Source organism: Falco naumanni, chromosome 1 (assembly GCF_017639655.2).
Source record: "Falco naumanni isolate bFalNau1 chromosome 1, bFalNau1.pat, whole genome shotgun sequence".
Classification (NCBI taxonomy): domain Eukaryota; kingdom Metazoa; phylum Chordata; class Aves; order Falconiformes; family Falconidae; genus Falco; species Falco naumanni.
In genome coordinates, this window is record NC_054054.1 from 106,479,773 (window position 1) to 106,496,473 (window position 16,701).

At 45.9% G+C, this 16,701-nt stretch overlaps 1 protein-coding gene across 4 annotated transcripts in view; it reads left to right on the plus strand.

Annotated features, from left to right (window-relative positions):
* Positions 1-3,800: 3,800 nt before the first annotated feature.
* Positions 3,801-16,701, plus strand: part of TPST1 (tyrosylprotein sulfotransferase 1) — a 30,254-nt gene continuing 17,353 nt past the window's right edge. For 3 of the 4 annotated variants that reach the window (XM_040615017.1, XM_040615035.1, XM_040615043.1), the window contains exons 1-2: positions 3,801-3,992; positions 13,367-14,310. In XM_040615017.1, the coding sequence (XP_040470951.1) occupies positions 13,466-14,310 (845 nt within the window). In that variant the 5' untranslated portion in view covers positions 3,801-3,992; positions 13,367-13,465. Of the gene's footprint in view, positions 3,993-11,990; positions 12,063-13,366; positions 14,311-16,701 lie in introns of those variants that run through there. The other variant, XM_040615026.1, reaches the window with a different exon arrangement.

The window sequence follows — 16,701 nt, forward strand, 5'->3', positions numbered from 1 at the left end:
CAGAGGCTTGGGATTTCTGAATTACTTCTGCCAAAAGGCCAAATGAATTTCCCAGATGCACACAGGACAAGCTGAAATCTAACTCAGTTGCTTCGTGCTTTATCCTATCCATATCCTCCTCCAAATCCCTCTGTTCCCTCAGTTCCTTCTGGAACGGATCTAATCCTGTGTCACCTATAACAGAGGTATCAGGGAGATTTGCTGAGACAGAAGCAACGGCTGAGCCTCTCCCCCCTCCGCCCCCCGCTTTACCGAGCAGGGGGACGAAAGCCCCAAGTACCAACCCTCCTCCATCTGCCCCTCGGCAAAGGAGAGATGCTCCCCATGTGAGACAGCCAGCCAAAAGCTGGATTGTGCAATTGCTGCTGAGGCATTCGAGGAAAAAGAATCACATTTAACAGTTCCTAAGCCAGCAAGTGCAGCTCGGCTTGCTCCGGGCTGGGGGAATGAGCTGGGCAGAGCCAGAGGCAAATTCTTTGCATTTATAGGATTGGGAAGGTGGAATTAAGGTAAAACAGTCCTGGATGGGGGCCAGGCTATCTGGACTAGCAAGCTTTCTCTTGCTTTTAAGCATCAAATTGGAATTAAAGAATGCTTTTGGAGTGGAGTGGGTGTCAGGAAAAGCATTGTATTGGAAGTCTAGAGAGGAGGGGAAAAAGAAAAAAAAAAGAAAGACTCATTTTTGCCTCTGAATGTGCCAGACCTCCAGCTAGCAGAGGTCAGGGCAGCACGGCTGGAGATGTCGCTTGCTTGCACGCTGGCCCGGCAACTTGTGTGATGTGGGAGGAAAGCTGCTGCTCACTGGGCAGGCCTTGGTACGAGGGTAAGGCAGCAAAATCTGGCACTGCTGCCCGAGCTGTGACAGCCTGCACTGGCTGAGGCTGTGCGAAGTGGCACCTGGACCCTCCGGCATGCCCTGGACCCCTGATGTGCCCTGGATCCCGCATGCAGAGGGAGCACGGATGCAGCCCCCGGGCTCAGCCCCTGCAGGCAGCGACGCCATAGCGGTCATTTGGGGGAAAAGTTTCATTTACATTGTGGCTCGTGTTTGGAAACACGAAAAGAAAAGCTTACTGTAGGCTCCTGAACAACAGCAGGACTCAGGGCTGCTCTTCCTTCCTCCTCCTCTTCCCACCTGCAATCCCAGACCCGCTGTGTGGCACTGCTGGAATTTGGGCATGGGAACAACCGTCAGCTGTGCCACCGCCGAGGGAAGCGGGGCACAAAGCGTGCACAGCCACCAGGACGTGCTGCTGTTCCCCCTGGAGCTCAGCAAACCCCCAGCTGTGCCCCCTCTGTGCCCACCACACTCCCCCCACGCTGCAGCTTTGGTCCTGGGCTCACCCTCCATCCCGGGCAGGCGGTGAGCCCTGGCAGCGAAGAATTATTTCCGAGCTTCAAGGAACAGCACAGGACCAAACGGACAGGGAGCAGCCAATGCAACTGTCAGATGATGAACAATTAATTGCTATCGCTTCTTGTAGTGTTTATCCACCAGCAGCAGCAGCTTCGCAGCCGAGAGGGAATCTCCGTGCCGAGACGTTATGTGGTGCACTATGTGATGGGTTATTGCACCCGTGGCTCACGGACAAGTGCTGATGAAAGAAGGGCCCCATGTGGGGCACCCACTACATACTAGCCCCATCTGCTTCCTACAGCAGCATCCTGCTTTCCCCTTTTCCCTGGAGAACAGGATTTTTCCCCCCCCAGAGGCACCGTTTGATTGCCACCAATGGGGAGCCTTTAAAAGGGACCATTTGTGTGAGTCACAGTTAAAGCCATAAAAGCAAAACCAATAAAGCGATCTGGAAAGTGCTGTTTAATGATCGAGGCAAACTTACTGGAAACAGAATCCAGACTTTTTTGTCTTTAAACCGTTAGTTCAAATCTAGCCACGTTGGGAAGCGAACGACATTTATTCCTCATCGATAGCTGTCAGAGGGAAGAAATTTGAAGGGGATTTTGCCACCTGAAGGGAACTGCTGGTTCCTCCGTGCTTCCAGCAGCGCCCTGAGCACGTCTGAAAAGGCTGAAGAGGCAGCCTTGGATCTCAGTTTTTACAGGGCAGAGCTTTTCCCACCATGAAACACTTGCCACTGCCCTGGATGCAGGTATCTGCTCGCACGGCTGCCTTTGCTTAATCATCTTAGCAATTAGAACATGCACGAGCCGCACCGTGTCCCCCGCTCCTGCCAGTGATGCCTCTCCATCCTCTCGGTGAAGCTGGAGGCAGGACATGCGCTTATCCATCCCGGCTCCCCAGGCAGTGCCGGCAGCGAGCGCCGGCACATCGGTACCAGTGGAAACCACGTCCTGACAGGCTCATAAAAGTTTTATGCTCGGCGCTTTGCGAGGGCTGTGAGCCGTGAGGTAATGGGCTGCGATTAACTTGTTCACCCTGACGGTATCGCTGTCAGCTCAGGCTCCGTCGCTCCGCATCCCGTGAGGCCGGGCTGACGACAAAGCCCAGCCGGTTAGCTGCCCAGCTGCGCGGGATGGGTCCCGTCCCTCCGGGAGGGAGAGGGGCTCAAGCCTGATTTTAGGGCTTTGGAGATGAAGAGGGGATGTTCTCCCACATGGCGGTTTCCATCCTTTTGATACCAAGGACTTGCTGCCCGCGCTGCTTCCCAGCCCCGGCGTCCCCAGTGGTGCTCAGCTGCGGTGACAGCAGAGGGGACACCCAGCCACAGGGGGGTCTGGGGGGCAAAGAGCACCAGTATCCGTTGGGAACCAGCGGGGATGAGCATCAATTCCCACTGCTCATTGCAGAGGCAGCTTCTCCTGGGCTGAATTTTGGCCTGGCGCCACGTGAAATCCCTTGGGCTGTTGGATTTTCCCCTCATTTGGCAACACTGGGGGAATATCCCGTGGGATTGTTCCCTTGAATATGACCCTGGGTGGGGGTGGGGTGGGGGTTTGTTGGCAGCTGGGCCACAGCTCCCGTATGTAAAGAAATATATTCTTCAGTTTGAGTCAGCTTTTACGTATCGCTCCATTAATGTTAACGAGTCAGACTCCACCCGTTTTCCTGCCCCTTAGGGGTAACAGCTGTCCGTCTTTCCGCGGGGAGCACTGGCGAGGGGGTGGCCGGGATGGCCTGAGGCCAGTCTTGGTGAGAGGTGGATTAATGTACAGATGTGGCTCCACCTCTGGGGCCCAAGGGCTGGTCCAAGGCATCCACAGGCCAGAGGAGCCGGGAGATGTGCCAGCAGCCAGCCTGGCCTGAGCCTGATGCTGTTGCAGCTGTTCCCACAGCTGCACACCTGGCGGGCACACGAGAGGCATGCGACACCCAAGCACGCTGTGCGCCGAGGCGGTTGCAAGGGGGAATTGTGGATTTTCGGGGCGGCTGGGGCAGGTGCAGCCCCTCCCCCCGGGGCAGGGGGTCCCTGTGCTTTGGGTGGCCCCGGCCGGGGGCTGATGGCGCGGACCCATGCAGCAGGCACAGCTGGCCAGCGGCCCGGCCCCGTACACCCTCGCCCGGGTGGCCTGTGGGGCCGGCGGGGCCAGGATCCAGCTGTTCCCAGCATCTGTCTGGCGCAGCTGTGCAGGCGCTGCTGCACGTGGGCTCCTCCAGATGCTCACGTGGCGCCACCGCCCAGATGGGCGCGCGCGCGCGCGCCCCGCCCCGCCCCGCTCCAGCTGCGCGCTCCAGCTGTTTCCCGCCGCGCCCGCGAGGGGTTAAAGGCCCCGCCCCCCCGCCGCCCGCTCCCGCCCCCTCCAGCTGTCAATCCGCAGCGCCGGCCCAACCGCGTCCCGCGACACATCGAGGCCCGCGACCAATCAGGGCGTGGTTGTGATTTCCATGGCAGCCGCAGCGGCGCGGCTGAGGGGAGGCGGCGGCGCGGCCGGTCCCGGTGCCGGTGCCTGCCCCCTGCCATGGTGCCTGAGGGGAGCCGCGGCGGCGGGGCGGCGGCGCTGCTGCTGCTGCTGCTGCGCGGCTCCAGCCCGGCCCTGGCGGCGGCCGCGGCGCGGGGGCGGCGGCAGCGCAGGTGAGGAGCCGCTGCCCGCCGCGCACCTGAGGCGGGAGGCGGCGGCGGAGCGCAGCGGGGCCGGGGCGCGGCCATTCCCCCCCCTCACGCCCCGGCGGCGGCCCCCGTGCCCCGCCCGGCGCTGGGGCGGCTCCGGTGCTGCCCGAGCCGCTGCCTTTGTCGGCCGGGCTGGGGGCGGCCGGGGGCGGCCTGAGGCGGCGGCGGGGAACGGGGCGGCCGCGCGGTGCTCGCGTCCCTCAGGCGCCGCCGCCGGCCTCGGGGGGACCGTGGCGGGACGCGGCCGTGCGGGCATCGCGGGGGGGGGCGGGCCGCCTGGGGCCGGGGCCGTGTCGGTGCGAGGGCAGGTTCCCGCCCGGGCGGGTCACCGGCCCGCGGGGCGCCCGGCGGCGGCGCCTTTGTTCCCGTGACGGCGGGTGCCCGCGGACACGGGGGACACGGACACCTCCGTGGCGTGGGACAGCCGCCCTGCGTGTGAGCGGTCTCACCGTGGGTTTACAGCCGTTAACCACCGCCTCGCAGCCGGCGGCGGGGTCGCTGCCCGTGTTGCTGGCAGGAGCCATTTGCGTGTGCCGCCGCGGCGGTGCGGGGCCGTGCGGGTCTGTGCGGCGCTGGGCCCTTCGGGCGGTGCGGTTAAGCAGCTTGAGGCTTGGAAGCGCCTCGCTGGGTAACGGATTTCTTTAGATTTCTCCTCCCATTAGTTGCACAGTAAAAAAGGATGATAAATAGAACGTGTAATTTTTATTCGCCTTCACTAAGAAATAAGCTGCAAGTCACCTGGTGGAAAGCACCTTTCTTTCCTGTGCTGAAATCCCGCTCGGAAGGCACGGCGCACATAAAAATGCACAGAACGGTAGCTCGTGTGCTATTAATGTACTACTGACGTTCCCCCCCCGCCCCCCCATTTTTTTTTTTTTTTTTTTTTTTTGGAACATAAAGAGCTAGAAGTCTATGTGCATTGCCAATAAAATTCCACTGTGGAATTGTTCTCCAGCCGTTACCGTAGTGCTTAACAAATGCTGTGTATTCTTGTGTAACCGGGCGCGTGTTGGTAACTCTTGTTTTTGGCCAATATGCAAATCCAGATCATTTGCTGTACTTATTTTATACATAGGCAAAGAAGAATGTGTAGAGTTCTTTGCTTTCATTTGAAGCAGAGCATTTTAATTAGCTGTGCTTTAAACTCATTTTAGAGTTCTTATGAATATACTGATTTTGGAGCGCTAACCTTATTTGCAGTTTCGGATCTGGTACGTTTTTTCTCTTGCTTGTTAAGAAAGCCTGTGTTAAATCCAGAGGAAAGATGAATACTTCTGAGTTTCTCTTTACACACCCACGTATGTATTTTCATGTGCATATCTATATATCTGTCTAGTGGAGGATTATGAAGAAAGCTGGGTGGTTGGTTTATTGAGGGGGGGAGCATTTAGCTGGTAAAAGGGTACAGCATGCTTCATCTTTTACTCCTATTGATTATATAAGGGAAATGCGTAAATATGAGCACATCTTTTTTTTTTTTTTCTACTCATTGTAATGTGATTGCACTAGAAATTGTGGAATTATTACATAGTTATATGCGGTCTTCCCCCATATGGCAACCTTGGATTCAGCAGTGGCCTGTGGCCGTGAAGGTTAATTTGGCCTTTACAATTTTTTAGCGCTTTGGATTAAAACCCAAACAAAACAACAGCAGAGTGTAGGTTCAAGGGAATGCAAATGTGTGAACAGCATTCCTGTAGTCCCTGCAGTGCGAACTGTAAGGGAGTGTTGTTCTCACATCTGCGTTTCCTTATACTGATTTTGTCCAACTTTGCCCCATCAATCTATTTGTCAGGCTGCCGTGCATGAAGACAGGCTTTACTAGGTCTAGTTGGCTGTCTTACATCCCAGGTGCTTTCCATCAGGTGACTTACTGCTTATTTCTTAGTGAAGGCGAATAAAAATTACATGTTCTATTTGTCATCCTTTTTTACTGTGCAACTAATGGGGGGAGAAATCTAGAGAAAACAGCTGCAGGGCTTGAGAGCCATGACAACTTAAAAAGCTAAAGGAGGATTTGGTACTCAAGGCATCTTGATTTTTATTTCTAGCTTTGATGTGTATTTTGCTTGGGGTTTGCTTGCTTGTGTTGTACTTTGACATTCCTCTCGCAGATTCTGTTACGTGACTGGTACATGATATCTGGTCATTAAGGTGATTGTGCAAACACTGCTTTGAAGGCATAAAAATGCTTCCCTAATACTTAAATTATTTTTGGAACAATCTTCTAAATGAGCCTACGACGGTTTGGATAGCTGCTTGAAGTGGTATACAGTGAATATTTCAGTTGTGCTCTTGGTGTTGTAGCCATACCATTATCATGTAACTGTTAGCTTTCCTATGCAATCTTCTTTGTGGTGAGCAAACACAAATGACCAGAAACAAACCAGTTCGTTGAAGGGAAGGTTTTATGGAATTCCTTCCTTTTGGCTTTCATTTAGGAAGCTGAAAGAGTAACATTGCGTGTAAGGGCGTCTTACTGGGACTACTTGATAAGCCTAATATAGAACTTCCTCTAAGAAATACATAGTCTCCAGTTTTCTAAATGTATATTGTCATGAAGGTGAGAATTTTCAGTACGTGTTGCCTTTCCAGTATTTATTTTTTACAGGGGAAAAGTGAAGGTGCAGGAAGAGGCAAAGAAGATTCTAATGCAAAGTTGACATTTGCTTCTTTAAGTCATAGCAGCATTTTCATTTTCCCCTTTACAGTCAAGAGCAGAGAAGAGGGTGACAGTGGGTAACAACAGTTCAGGATTTTTTTCCATTCAACTTGGCTACCTTGGCACTGTAAAATGGATTTCCTCTGCAGATTTATACCACAAGCTTTAGGTGTCATAGTCGGACTGTGGTTGTGCACCTAAAAGCATCTCTGAACTGTGAGAATCTTCTGTTTCTGGAGTCTGTACTTTGGAGTTTACTGCATAAAGCTCTGTGTGTGTGTGGTCATAGCCCCAGAAACTAGGGGATTGAGTAGACCTCCTAAGCAGGAGAAGAAAATCATAGGAACGTGGTAGGAAAAAATGAGGGTAAACTGTAAAAAGAGTGTGAGGGGAAAGATGGCTTTCTAATAGTATGAACTCTAGCATTCTTCCCCTTACCTCTGTCTTGCTCCTGCTCTCCAGCACAGGTGGGAGGGCACAGCGTTTGGAAAAGGATGCCAATGAAGCCTGACAGCCTGCTGACACAGAGCTGAGTGTGATCTTTCCTCCTGGCAAAGTTCTCGAAGCATTGAGGTTAAACACTGTGATGAACACTTGGGCAGATGTAGGAACAAGATATACTCCACAAAAGTCTAAGCTGTACTACTGTGCTTGCTCTTCCTAGAAAGAGATCTAGTTATCAGAATCTGAGCCAGAAGTTCAAGAGGTGGAAGCAGAGGATAAGCTAGTCATTGAAAAATGCTTTATATGTATGTGGGTTGGGGTTTGGTTTTGATTATTTTTTTTTTTTTTTTTGAGATGAATAATGCCAGTATTGCTGTCCTGTCAGTTTAGCCTTGGAAAAAGCTGCCTGGTTGAACATGAGCAGGGAGGTGGTCATCTCTCTCTCCAGCCTCCAAAGTGAAAGTCTGAGCTCTAGAGCTTATGAGGATTCCTTATTACTGGGTGGTAGTGGATCATCTTTTTTCCCCTGGCAGGGAGTGCTTTAAACAACAAAACCCGGACTGTTCTAACATCAAATACAAATGAATGACTCGCCTCTTGGCTATGCTAAAAATCTTCAACATTTTTTGGATGAACTTGAGGAAAAAGGTCTTGACCTGCTGCATGTAGCAGGAGGGAAGGCGGGAGAGAGAATTAGTGTGTGCAGGAGATGGAAACAAAGCACTCATTTTTGCTTTGCTAACATCATCTTGTGGCTGACTCATAGACCTGACTTTTCTGGGAATAAGGTTCAGTTACATGCACTTCTGCTTAGCTATACTTTCTTGAGAGAAACTTGTAGATCCTAACAATTTTTTGTTTGAGTTAAACTTAAATTCTTCTAGGAATTCATTTTGGTCTGTCGTTTGAAACTATTGCTGCTAAAGGCCTTTTCTACCATTGTAGCCATCTCCAACTTCTTCAGCTTATGACTGTGTTGTGTGTGCAGGGGGGCTGTATTCGTTTTGGGTGCAGTTTTTTTATTTTGGGGTATTTTTATTAAAAGATATCTCCGCTTTTAGGTGGAGCGGCACTCTTCTCAGGTCACAGTGGGTAAAAACACCAGTTTCTCAATGCTCAGTTTAAATGCTGAGAAGGGATTGCTGATTCCCCTGTTGTGAATTTTAAATGCTATCAATTTAGTTACTGTTAACAGCAGAACATTAATGACTTGTAATAATGCTTCAGGTTGACAGATGTGATCCAGAGCGCTTACTCACATAGAGGAGGGAGAAGGTGGGGTTTATGTGCAAGCTACTAGGAGGGCAGGAACTTCCATATGTCATACTTGTCCCAAAGAGCTTTATATGACAGGACGAGGGGGAATGGCTTTCAGCTGAAAGGGCAGATGTAGATGAGATATTAAGAAGAAATTCTTCACTGTGAGGGTGGTGAGACACTGGCACAGGTCACCCAAAGCTGTGGATGCCGCATCTCTGGAATTGTTCAAGGCCAGCTTGGACAGGGCTTTGAGCAACCTGCTCTGGTGGAAGGTGTCCCTGACTGTGGTGGGCAGTTGGAACTAGATGATCTTTAAGGTCCCTTCCAACCCAAACTATTCTTGTGATACGCAGCTTCAGGCACAGGAGGGGGTTTGCTGGCTTGTAGAATAGAACAGTTTGCAGAGAGGTGCTGCTTCGAACTGCTCCTCTGTTGGTGTCCAGACATACAAAGCCCTGGTCTTGCCACAGTTTATGGCAGCTGCATGCTCCAGGTATTGCTTCCAGGCAAAAAAACCCAAACCAGCTAGTAGGGAAGGTCGTATGAGAGCTTAACACTAGCTTTTCATGGTCTTACAGCCTTTGGCACCTTTAGACTTACCAAAAGAAGTTATGGCAACAAATGAATGCATTTGTGGTTGATTGGTGTGGGGTATTTTGTCACCTGGATGGGGTTTTGTTTTTGTAGGAGTGGTCAGTGCTTAAAGCAGTTCAGGAAACCAACTCCAGACTGCAATGCTTATTTGCATTCACAGCTGGAATTGTGCTGAGAGTGAGTCACCATTCTGCTTTACCCAGCCTGTGAATTAAGGATTTCAGCCTTCAGTCAACAGGCTTTCCCCTGATACTGCTTGTTTTTCTGCTTGGTTCTGAGAGCTGGTGCTGGGTGTTGACTTGTTTCATTTTTCAAAGTGATAGGCTAACAGAAATGATCAGAGTAAAACAATTGATGTGCTCGGCCTGTTTTTCTCTGATGATCGTCTACCTGGCTTTTATATTTGAGGAACATTAGTGACTTCAGGGAGTAGATTTTAGTTTGAAAGATGAAGGTCCTTGTGGAGGGTTTGTTCCCCACCTCCAGCAAATGAGTTTTATGGAATTTACTCAGAATTGAATAATGTCAGGAATTGTGTGAATGTAAGTATTTTCAGGTTGGCAAAACAGTTTCTGTTGTGTTAATTCCTCTCTCAGATGAGTACTGACTTTTAACTAAATCTTTTCTGTATCTAAAGCATTTAAAGATATTCTATGTACTATTTGCTGGTTCTAAGCAGAGGAGTTTCCCCTTCCCTCATTGAAAGTTAGGTCTGCATACTGAATCTATTCAGGAGAGAGACTTTCTGATTTTTGGTGCAATGAAAGTATTGACTGCATGATTTTTTTTTCATTCTTTGTTTTTGAGCACTGTTCAGATGACCTCTGCATAAATTTCTGAGACTTTGTTTCTTTTAATGTCCAGATACTTAAGGTACAGTTAAATCCAGCTTTTCAGCAAGGAGAGAGGTATTTAAGTAGAATGAAACTTGTTACAGAGGATGACTTAATTATAAGAGAGTCTGGCCAGGAGTGTGAGATGGCTTCTTGGCTGTTTCATATAAAAAGTGAATTAATTCTTAAGTTACAATTCCAGTTTAATTTTGGTAACAAAGGCTAAAAGCTGAACTTCGAGTGTAGTATTGTGACAACTGTTGATTGGAATAAGCTTTACTAGTGTGAAGGGGCTAGACATTCTCTCACAGCTCGGCGACTGGCTCTCTTGGATGCACTGCAAGAGAAAACAACTGCTGGGACAGATGCCTGTGTCAGGAATTCCCTTCCTCCCTTCTTCTGCCCCCGCACTGCTGTGGTGTACATGGAAATTCAGTCCTCTGCCTGCCTGCTGCTGGCTGGTTGCACGGGCTCTTGAAAGGGGGACCGCAAAGCGCAAGAAGGCCCTTCTTGCCTTTTGGCGTGATACAGTTCACAAAAAAGGGAAGAGTTGCGGCACAATCTGCGGGGCAGCCTGCCTGTGACGTCTGACCAGTTTGCAAAGGCCGGCGGGCTGCTGAGGGATGGGGCTGGAGAGTCTTGCTCAGGTGGTGGCTTGAGAACTTCTGAGTTCATGACTGGATTTGCGTGGAGGACAAGGTGAAGTGAATAATGTTCTGGAGAGAGGGCAGAGGGTAGGCATAAGCATGTTCTTCCTTCAGGGATGTGTCGTGCCTTGCTGACAGAGATGGAAAAGCTTTGAGGAAGCCAGTCATTTAAAGTGTTGGCGGTACCACAGTGCTTGGAGCTCCTTGCAATTAAAAGCATCTGTGATTTGTACTGTTCAGAGAGTTATTTCAGCCCTGAAAAGCAAGCTCTTATTTAAAATTTCAATTAGAGTACTAATTTCATTTGAATTTTGAGAGGAAGAGTCACTTTTCAGCCTACCTCATCTGAAAAATCCAAAGCTGTTGAAGTACAGAATACAGGTAAAACAACTGTCTGTATGTAAAAAGTGTTATGAACAGAAAAAATAAAGATACAGTGTACAGGCTGGCATGACCAGATCAAGTAACTCGGGTAGCAGGGTTATCTATGCCAGCGTTGGCTGTAACCCACTGGTATTCACTGCAAGACTTGACATATTCTTAGTCTTCCTTGTCTAGATTGGAATTCAGCAGACAGATTCTTAAGTCTTTTGTTTCTATCTAAAAGTTTTGTTCAGATTCATATGCCTCTCCAGAAATCATCTAATATAGTCTTTGTTTTTCTCATCTGTAAAAGTGAAAATTATTGTTAAATAATGCAATTTTTAAGAATTCTAAATGAAAAAATATTCATGAAACCCCCTGTTTTTATTTTGTGTATCTTGGGGTTTCAGACTTAATCTCCTGTCATTGCAGCTTGGAAAAATAACTTTTAGAATTAAAAAGAAGTGGCATAAAAATATTCAGTAATAATCTGTTAAAATTAAGGGCTTGCACAGCTAATACATACCTAATTTGTTTTCAGAAACTGAGTTACACTATGATTGTAGAAAATAGTACCATAAGTACCATACCTCTTTGGAAAAAAAAACTTACAGGAGAAAAGTGGTGGCTTTTGGTGTGATACGATTCACTTAACTTCACATAACAGTTATATTGAAAAATTGTTCTGTCACAGAATAATCATCGCTGCTTGAATTGTAGATTAGAAAGCAGAATGAAAGCCATGTTATTGATACCTCACAAAGTAGGTGAGTGGTCATCCTTGATTTGACTCTTCCTTTTTTTGTAATAGGTCTAAGGGTTTAAAATGGGGTGATTTATTTAAATGTGATATTGCAGAACCAGAGGGAAAATTACACTATGACCTAAGTTATTTTTCATAGCATGTCTATAACATGGAATAGAAAAATATGAAATTATTATAACTGTAAAATTCACTAATGTGGGCTGCCATGATGCTATATAAAACAGTTGCCTTACTCTTAACTGTCAGTTGTTTTTTTTATTTGCTAGTGGGTTCTTGCCATAAACCTTTCTGTGTAGTAACCATATACTCCAGTTCTTAACTGTGAAGTGCTATGTTTTATCTTTGAAGGAGAAGACTTGCTGTCATACCAGCAAAAAAGTTACCTAGATGAAGCAGAAGAGACTAAAAGAAAGAGCAAGCTTACCAGCACTGCTTTAAAAAGAATCCAAACCTTCCTATTTGAAGGTAGAACATAGTGTGTACCTTATTCTGGCAGTGCTTTGTTACATGGCTTAAAATTATGCAAGGCTTTATTTTTTCCCCTCTTTCCCCTGGGGTGCTGTTTGAGAACAGGATCTATTTTTCTTTCTTAATTTATTCAATTTTTCAGTATTTCACTAACATTTCTCTGGAGTTCAAAATGCTGCATAAGATGGGGGGTGTGTGTGTTTTTTAATCAATGGAATAATGATTATGGTTATGTTGAGTTTGGGTGGGTGTTTTGGGGTTTGTTGGGTTTTTTTTTTGAGCGAGATATCTCCAAGGGCCAAATTTTTAAGTAAAGAAAACAGTAAAGGAGAAAGTCAGGATGAAATAATTAGTTTTCTTTTGCATATCCTGCTTTGTATTGTCTGGATACTGGAATGGATGAAAATTTTTAAGTCGGCATGAGTTGGTTCTTCTTTTGTTGTTGTTATTATTTAAATGAAGACTGATCTGAGTTTTGATCTTACTCAGCTTTAATCCTGGATTGTGTTTGTAGCTTTTATGACTGTACACTTTTTAATCAAAGCTTCCCTTGAAATAAAAATTGAAGTTTCCCGTACTTGCTGCAAACTATTTTTCTTCATTGCTTAAAGGCCTTGATCAAAAAATGAATGCTATCAGTGTTCATATATAGTTGTGAAACATCTCTTACTGTAGTCCTGTATGCTGTGAAGGAAATGGAGCATTTCAAGCAAAACAGGAGATAATGTAGTTATGTGAAAATGTGACGATGAGCAGGATGCTGCTACTGTCTGTTCAGCAAGCGAGAGTTATTCTGGCGCTTAAAATTCTTCTGTGACTTCTAGTGTGATTTGTGTGGCATGTCCTGTTCGTTTGTTTTATCTAGGTGACTCTGGCTCAGGGAGGCTGTTCTTTTGAGTGGTTTTTGCCGTAAAACCTCATGTAAAGAAGAGTGGTTTCTTAATAATTACTTTTTTAATGTGTAGAGTCCCATATAAATGATGTCTTTGCCTTACTGTAAAGTTTGACAGTAGCTATCCAGTGGTAGAATTCCTTCAGATGTATTTAAAACGTACCAGATAACTTGTATGTGAATAGTAATTGTAGCAGTGAATCTAGTTATGTTTTGTGTTGCTTCTGTGTGTAAACAAAAAGGCTTTTTATTAGGGATGATCACGTTTGGGCTTTGCATTTACTAGTCTTAATGTAACACTGGGAGTTAGTAGTTTTATCAAGCACTGTCAGGTATTTCTGTTGTTGGTTTATTGTAGTAGTTCTTAACAAAGTTCTAAATTATTTTTTTTTCTTCCCCCCCTCACCAGACCTTAATTTATTTTGGATTAGGATTCCCATGACATGTGAACTAGAAGATGATATGAAGTAGAAGGTCTCTTTATTTTGAAGGGACAATCTTTATCAAAATGGTTGGAAAACTCAAACAGAACTTGCTCTTGGCATGTCTGGTGATCAGCTCGGTGACGGTGTTTTATTTGGGCCAGCACGCTATGGAGTGTCACCATCGAATCGAAGAACGCAGCCAGCCTGTGAGGATGGAAAGTGTGCGAAGCACAGTAAGAACCGCTTCCAATGTGAATGCAAGCAAAACCTTTGCTTACAACAAAGACATGCCTTTAATATTTATTGGAGGAGTACCTCGAAGTGGCACTACCTTAATGCGTGCCATGCTTGATGCCCATCCGGATATTCGATGCGGAGAAGAGACAAGGGTAATCCCACGAATTCTGGCAGTTAAGCAGATGTGGGCTAGATCAAGCAAAGAGAAGATCCGACTGGATGAAGCTGGAGTCACAGATGAGGTTCTGGACTCAGCCATGCAAGCGTTTTTATTGGAAATCATTGTGAAACATGGGGAGCCTGCTCCATATTTGTGTAACAAAGATCCTTTTGCTTTAAAATCCTTAACTTATCTTGCTAGAATCTTCCCCAATGCCAAATTTCTTCTAATGGTACGGGATGGTCGTGCTTCTGTGCATTCCATGATATCTAGAAAAGTCACGATAGCTGGATTTGACCTTAACAGCTACAGGGACTGCTTGACCAAGTGGAATCGTGCTATAGAAACTATGTATAACCAGTGTATGGAGGTTGGTTTTGAAAGGTGTATGCTGGTACATTATGAACAACTCGTATTGCATCCTGAAAGGTGGATGAGAACTCTCTTAAAGTTTCTTCGCATCCCATGGAACCAGGCAGTGCTGCACCATGAAGAAATGATTGGAAAAGCAGGGGGTGTTTCTCTGTCAAAGTGAGTATGAGCATTCCTTCTTTACCTTGCATTGTTTTGAGAGGTAAAATAGTACATTTTGCATATGACAGACTAGTCATAACTTGGTTTCAGTTTTGTAGCTAATGTTGTCTTGGGAAGCTGATTTATGATGCATGTTACCTGGAATATAAGGATCATTGTTAATTAGTAAGTTGCAATCTCACATTGCTCCCACTAAACACTTGTCCCACTACCAAACTCTTAATTAATGGTTGGTCGAACCTGAATTTGGCTGTGTGGTATGAGCCTTACTTGTAATATAGCTTTGCTTTTCTCTGTGCACCAAAATAAAGGTGGACTGTTTTATCTAGACTGGTGTAGTCATCCTAGCAAGATCAGCTGTTTGATTTCAGGAACTTAAGTATTGTTGTCAATGCAAGAGCAGCCTTCAGGTTTTATTTGCCAAGAACATACTTTTCCAGGAAACATGAGAAACTGGTCCAACAAAATAGAAAGCAGAATTGGCGTGCTTTTCTGTTAGTGCTGCTAAAAGGACAAACTTCTTGAATAAAATTAACCTTGTAAGCAAATCTCTTGGTATTCTGTCTGTGCACCTGATTTAGCTGCTTTCAGAAAACCAAAACCCAGGTCTGCTTAGAAAACCTAGATAGGTATTGTGAAAAGAAAAAAAAAATAAATTTCCAGTTAAACTACTTTGGTTTCTCTGCCACTATTTACAGCTGAAAAACTGTAATACAGAAGCTGGCTAGTCTTTACGCTGAGCTGGGGGAAAGGTTTGAATGTTTGAGTGTCTCTTCCTGTTTTTGCTATGGCAGATATATCTACCAGATTGTCTTGTTTAAGTTTCTAAAATACTGATTAAAGAGCTCTATTTCAGCAGCAGGGCATGCCTAGTTAAATTCTTGGCTTCTGTTCTTTGAATATTCATCACTAGCCAAGTGTTTTTGAGTAACAGAGGCATCTTGAACAGCAAGCAGCGTGGGAAAGACATGTCAAACTGTTGAATACAGAGTGATTGTGTTTTTTAAAACTAGGATTTTGAGAAATAAAAATTGGGAAAATTTGTTTATTTAATACTTTCAGGAGTGACTGCGTGGATTTTCTAATGTATTGTAGGGGGATACAATTTAAAGCAAACCCTAGAATCAGCAGCTACAAAGATAACTTAAAACTCAGATAATGGTTATATATTTACAATCTGGAGGTTTCACATCACCATTCCCACTGAAGAAGCACAGCCACTACCGTGGTGTTTGCAGAGCTATCAAGAAGGCATCTCAAACTGTTTTTTTTTTTTGCTGTATGTATTTCTCGTTAGCCGATTGAAGCCCTCTGATAACGTTAACTTGAAGCAGTGAGTGTCCTGTTGTATGTCTCTACAAGCTGTATCTGCCTGTGAACTTCTCTTCAGTTACCTGTATCATGTTACTCCTTCACAGTGGCAGCTGAGGGGGGAGTAAACTTACTTTTACTGATATAAATAGGTGGTTGCTAAGGTCTGTTAACTGTCCTGTGAAAATAACTGTGTGTAATGCCATTTCTAGTAAAATATTACTACTTTACAGCTTCCAGATGAGCATTTTAAAAAATTAATGGACCTCTGTACTATAAAACTCGGTAGCCATACTGAATTCATACAGTTTCAAGTAATGCTGCTTGCTAAATCTGGTGGAATGGGATGTGACGAGTTGAAAATACTTGTTCATGTCTCTAAAAATTAAGAAAATGGGTTGTTGAAAGTAAAAGGTGGCTTCATGTTTATTTTTGAATCAAGCTTTCAAATTTAAGACAAGTATGAAAGTGTTCTTGTGACCCTCAATTCAACCTGTCCGTGGGATTCTTTATGCTCTCATTATCTTTCATGAGATGGTATGTGAAAGTAACTTACTATTTCAGAAGACTCTGGCAATAGTGGAAAAAGAATGGGTCATTAGTGTTATGTCTGTGATGGTTTTTATCTAATCATATACCCTTGAAATAGGTGGTGAGATTTGTTTTTCAGTTGCAAGAGACCTTTGTAATTTGATAATGATTTCAGTGAGTCAGTCTCCTGAGGGCTGCAGAAAAAAGTGAATATGACATTCTCTTTAGATGTCTGTTTTGTATATTTATATGATACTAATTGAAATTGTGTAGGGGCATTTGAGATTCCCCAATCTGATTTCCTTGTGCCAGTTAAAACCTCCTGCTTTTGGCATCCCCGGCTCCTCGCTGCTCTCTCGTGTGCAACACAGTGCTGTGGACGGGGGTCCTTGCCCAGAGCAGGGGGTAACTGCCCAGAAAAATTACTCCTTGAAAAGCTGCTTGCTAGATAGTTTACCAAGAACTTTAGTCTGCCACAGCTTATCAAATTTTGACAGCTGAACAAAATGCACCTTGTGTTAGACTTCAGTTTTTCTTCTGTCAGGT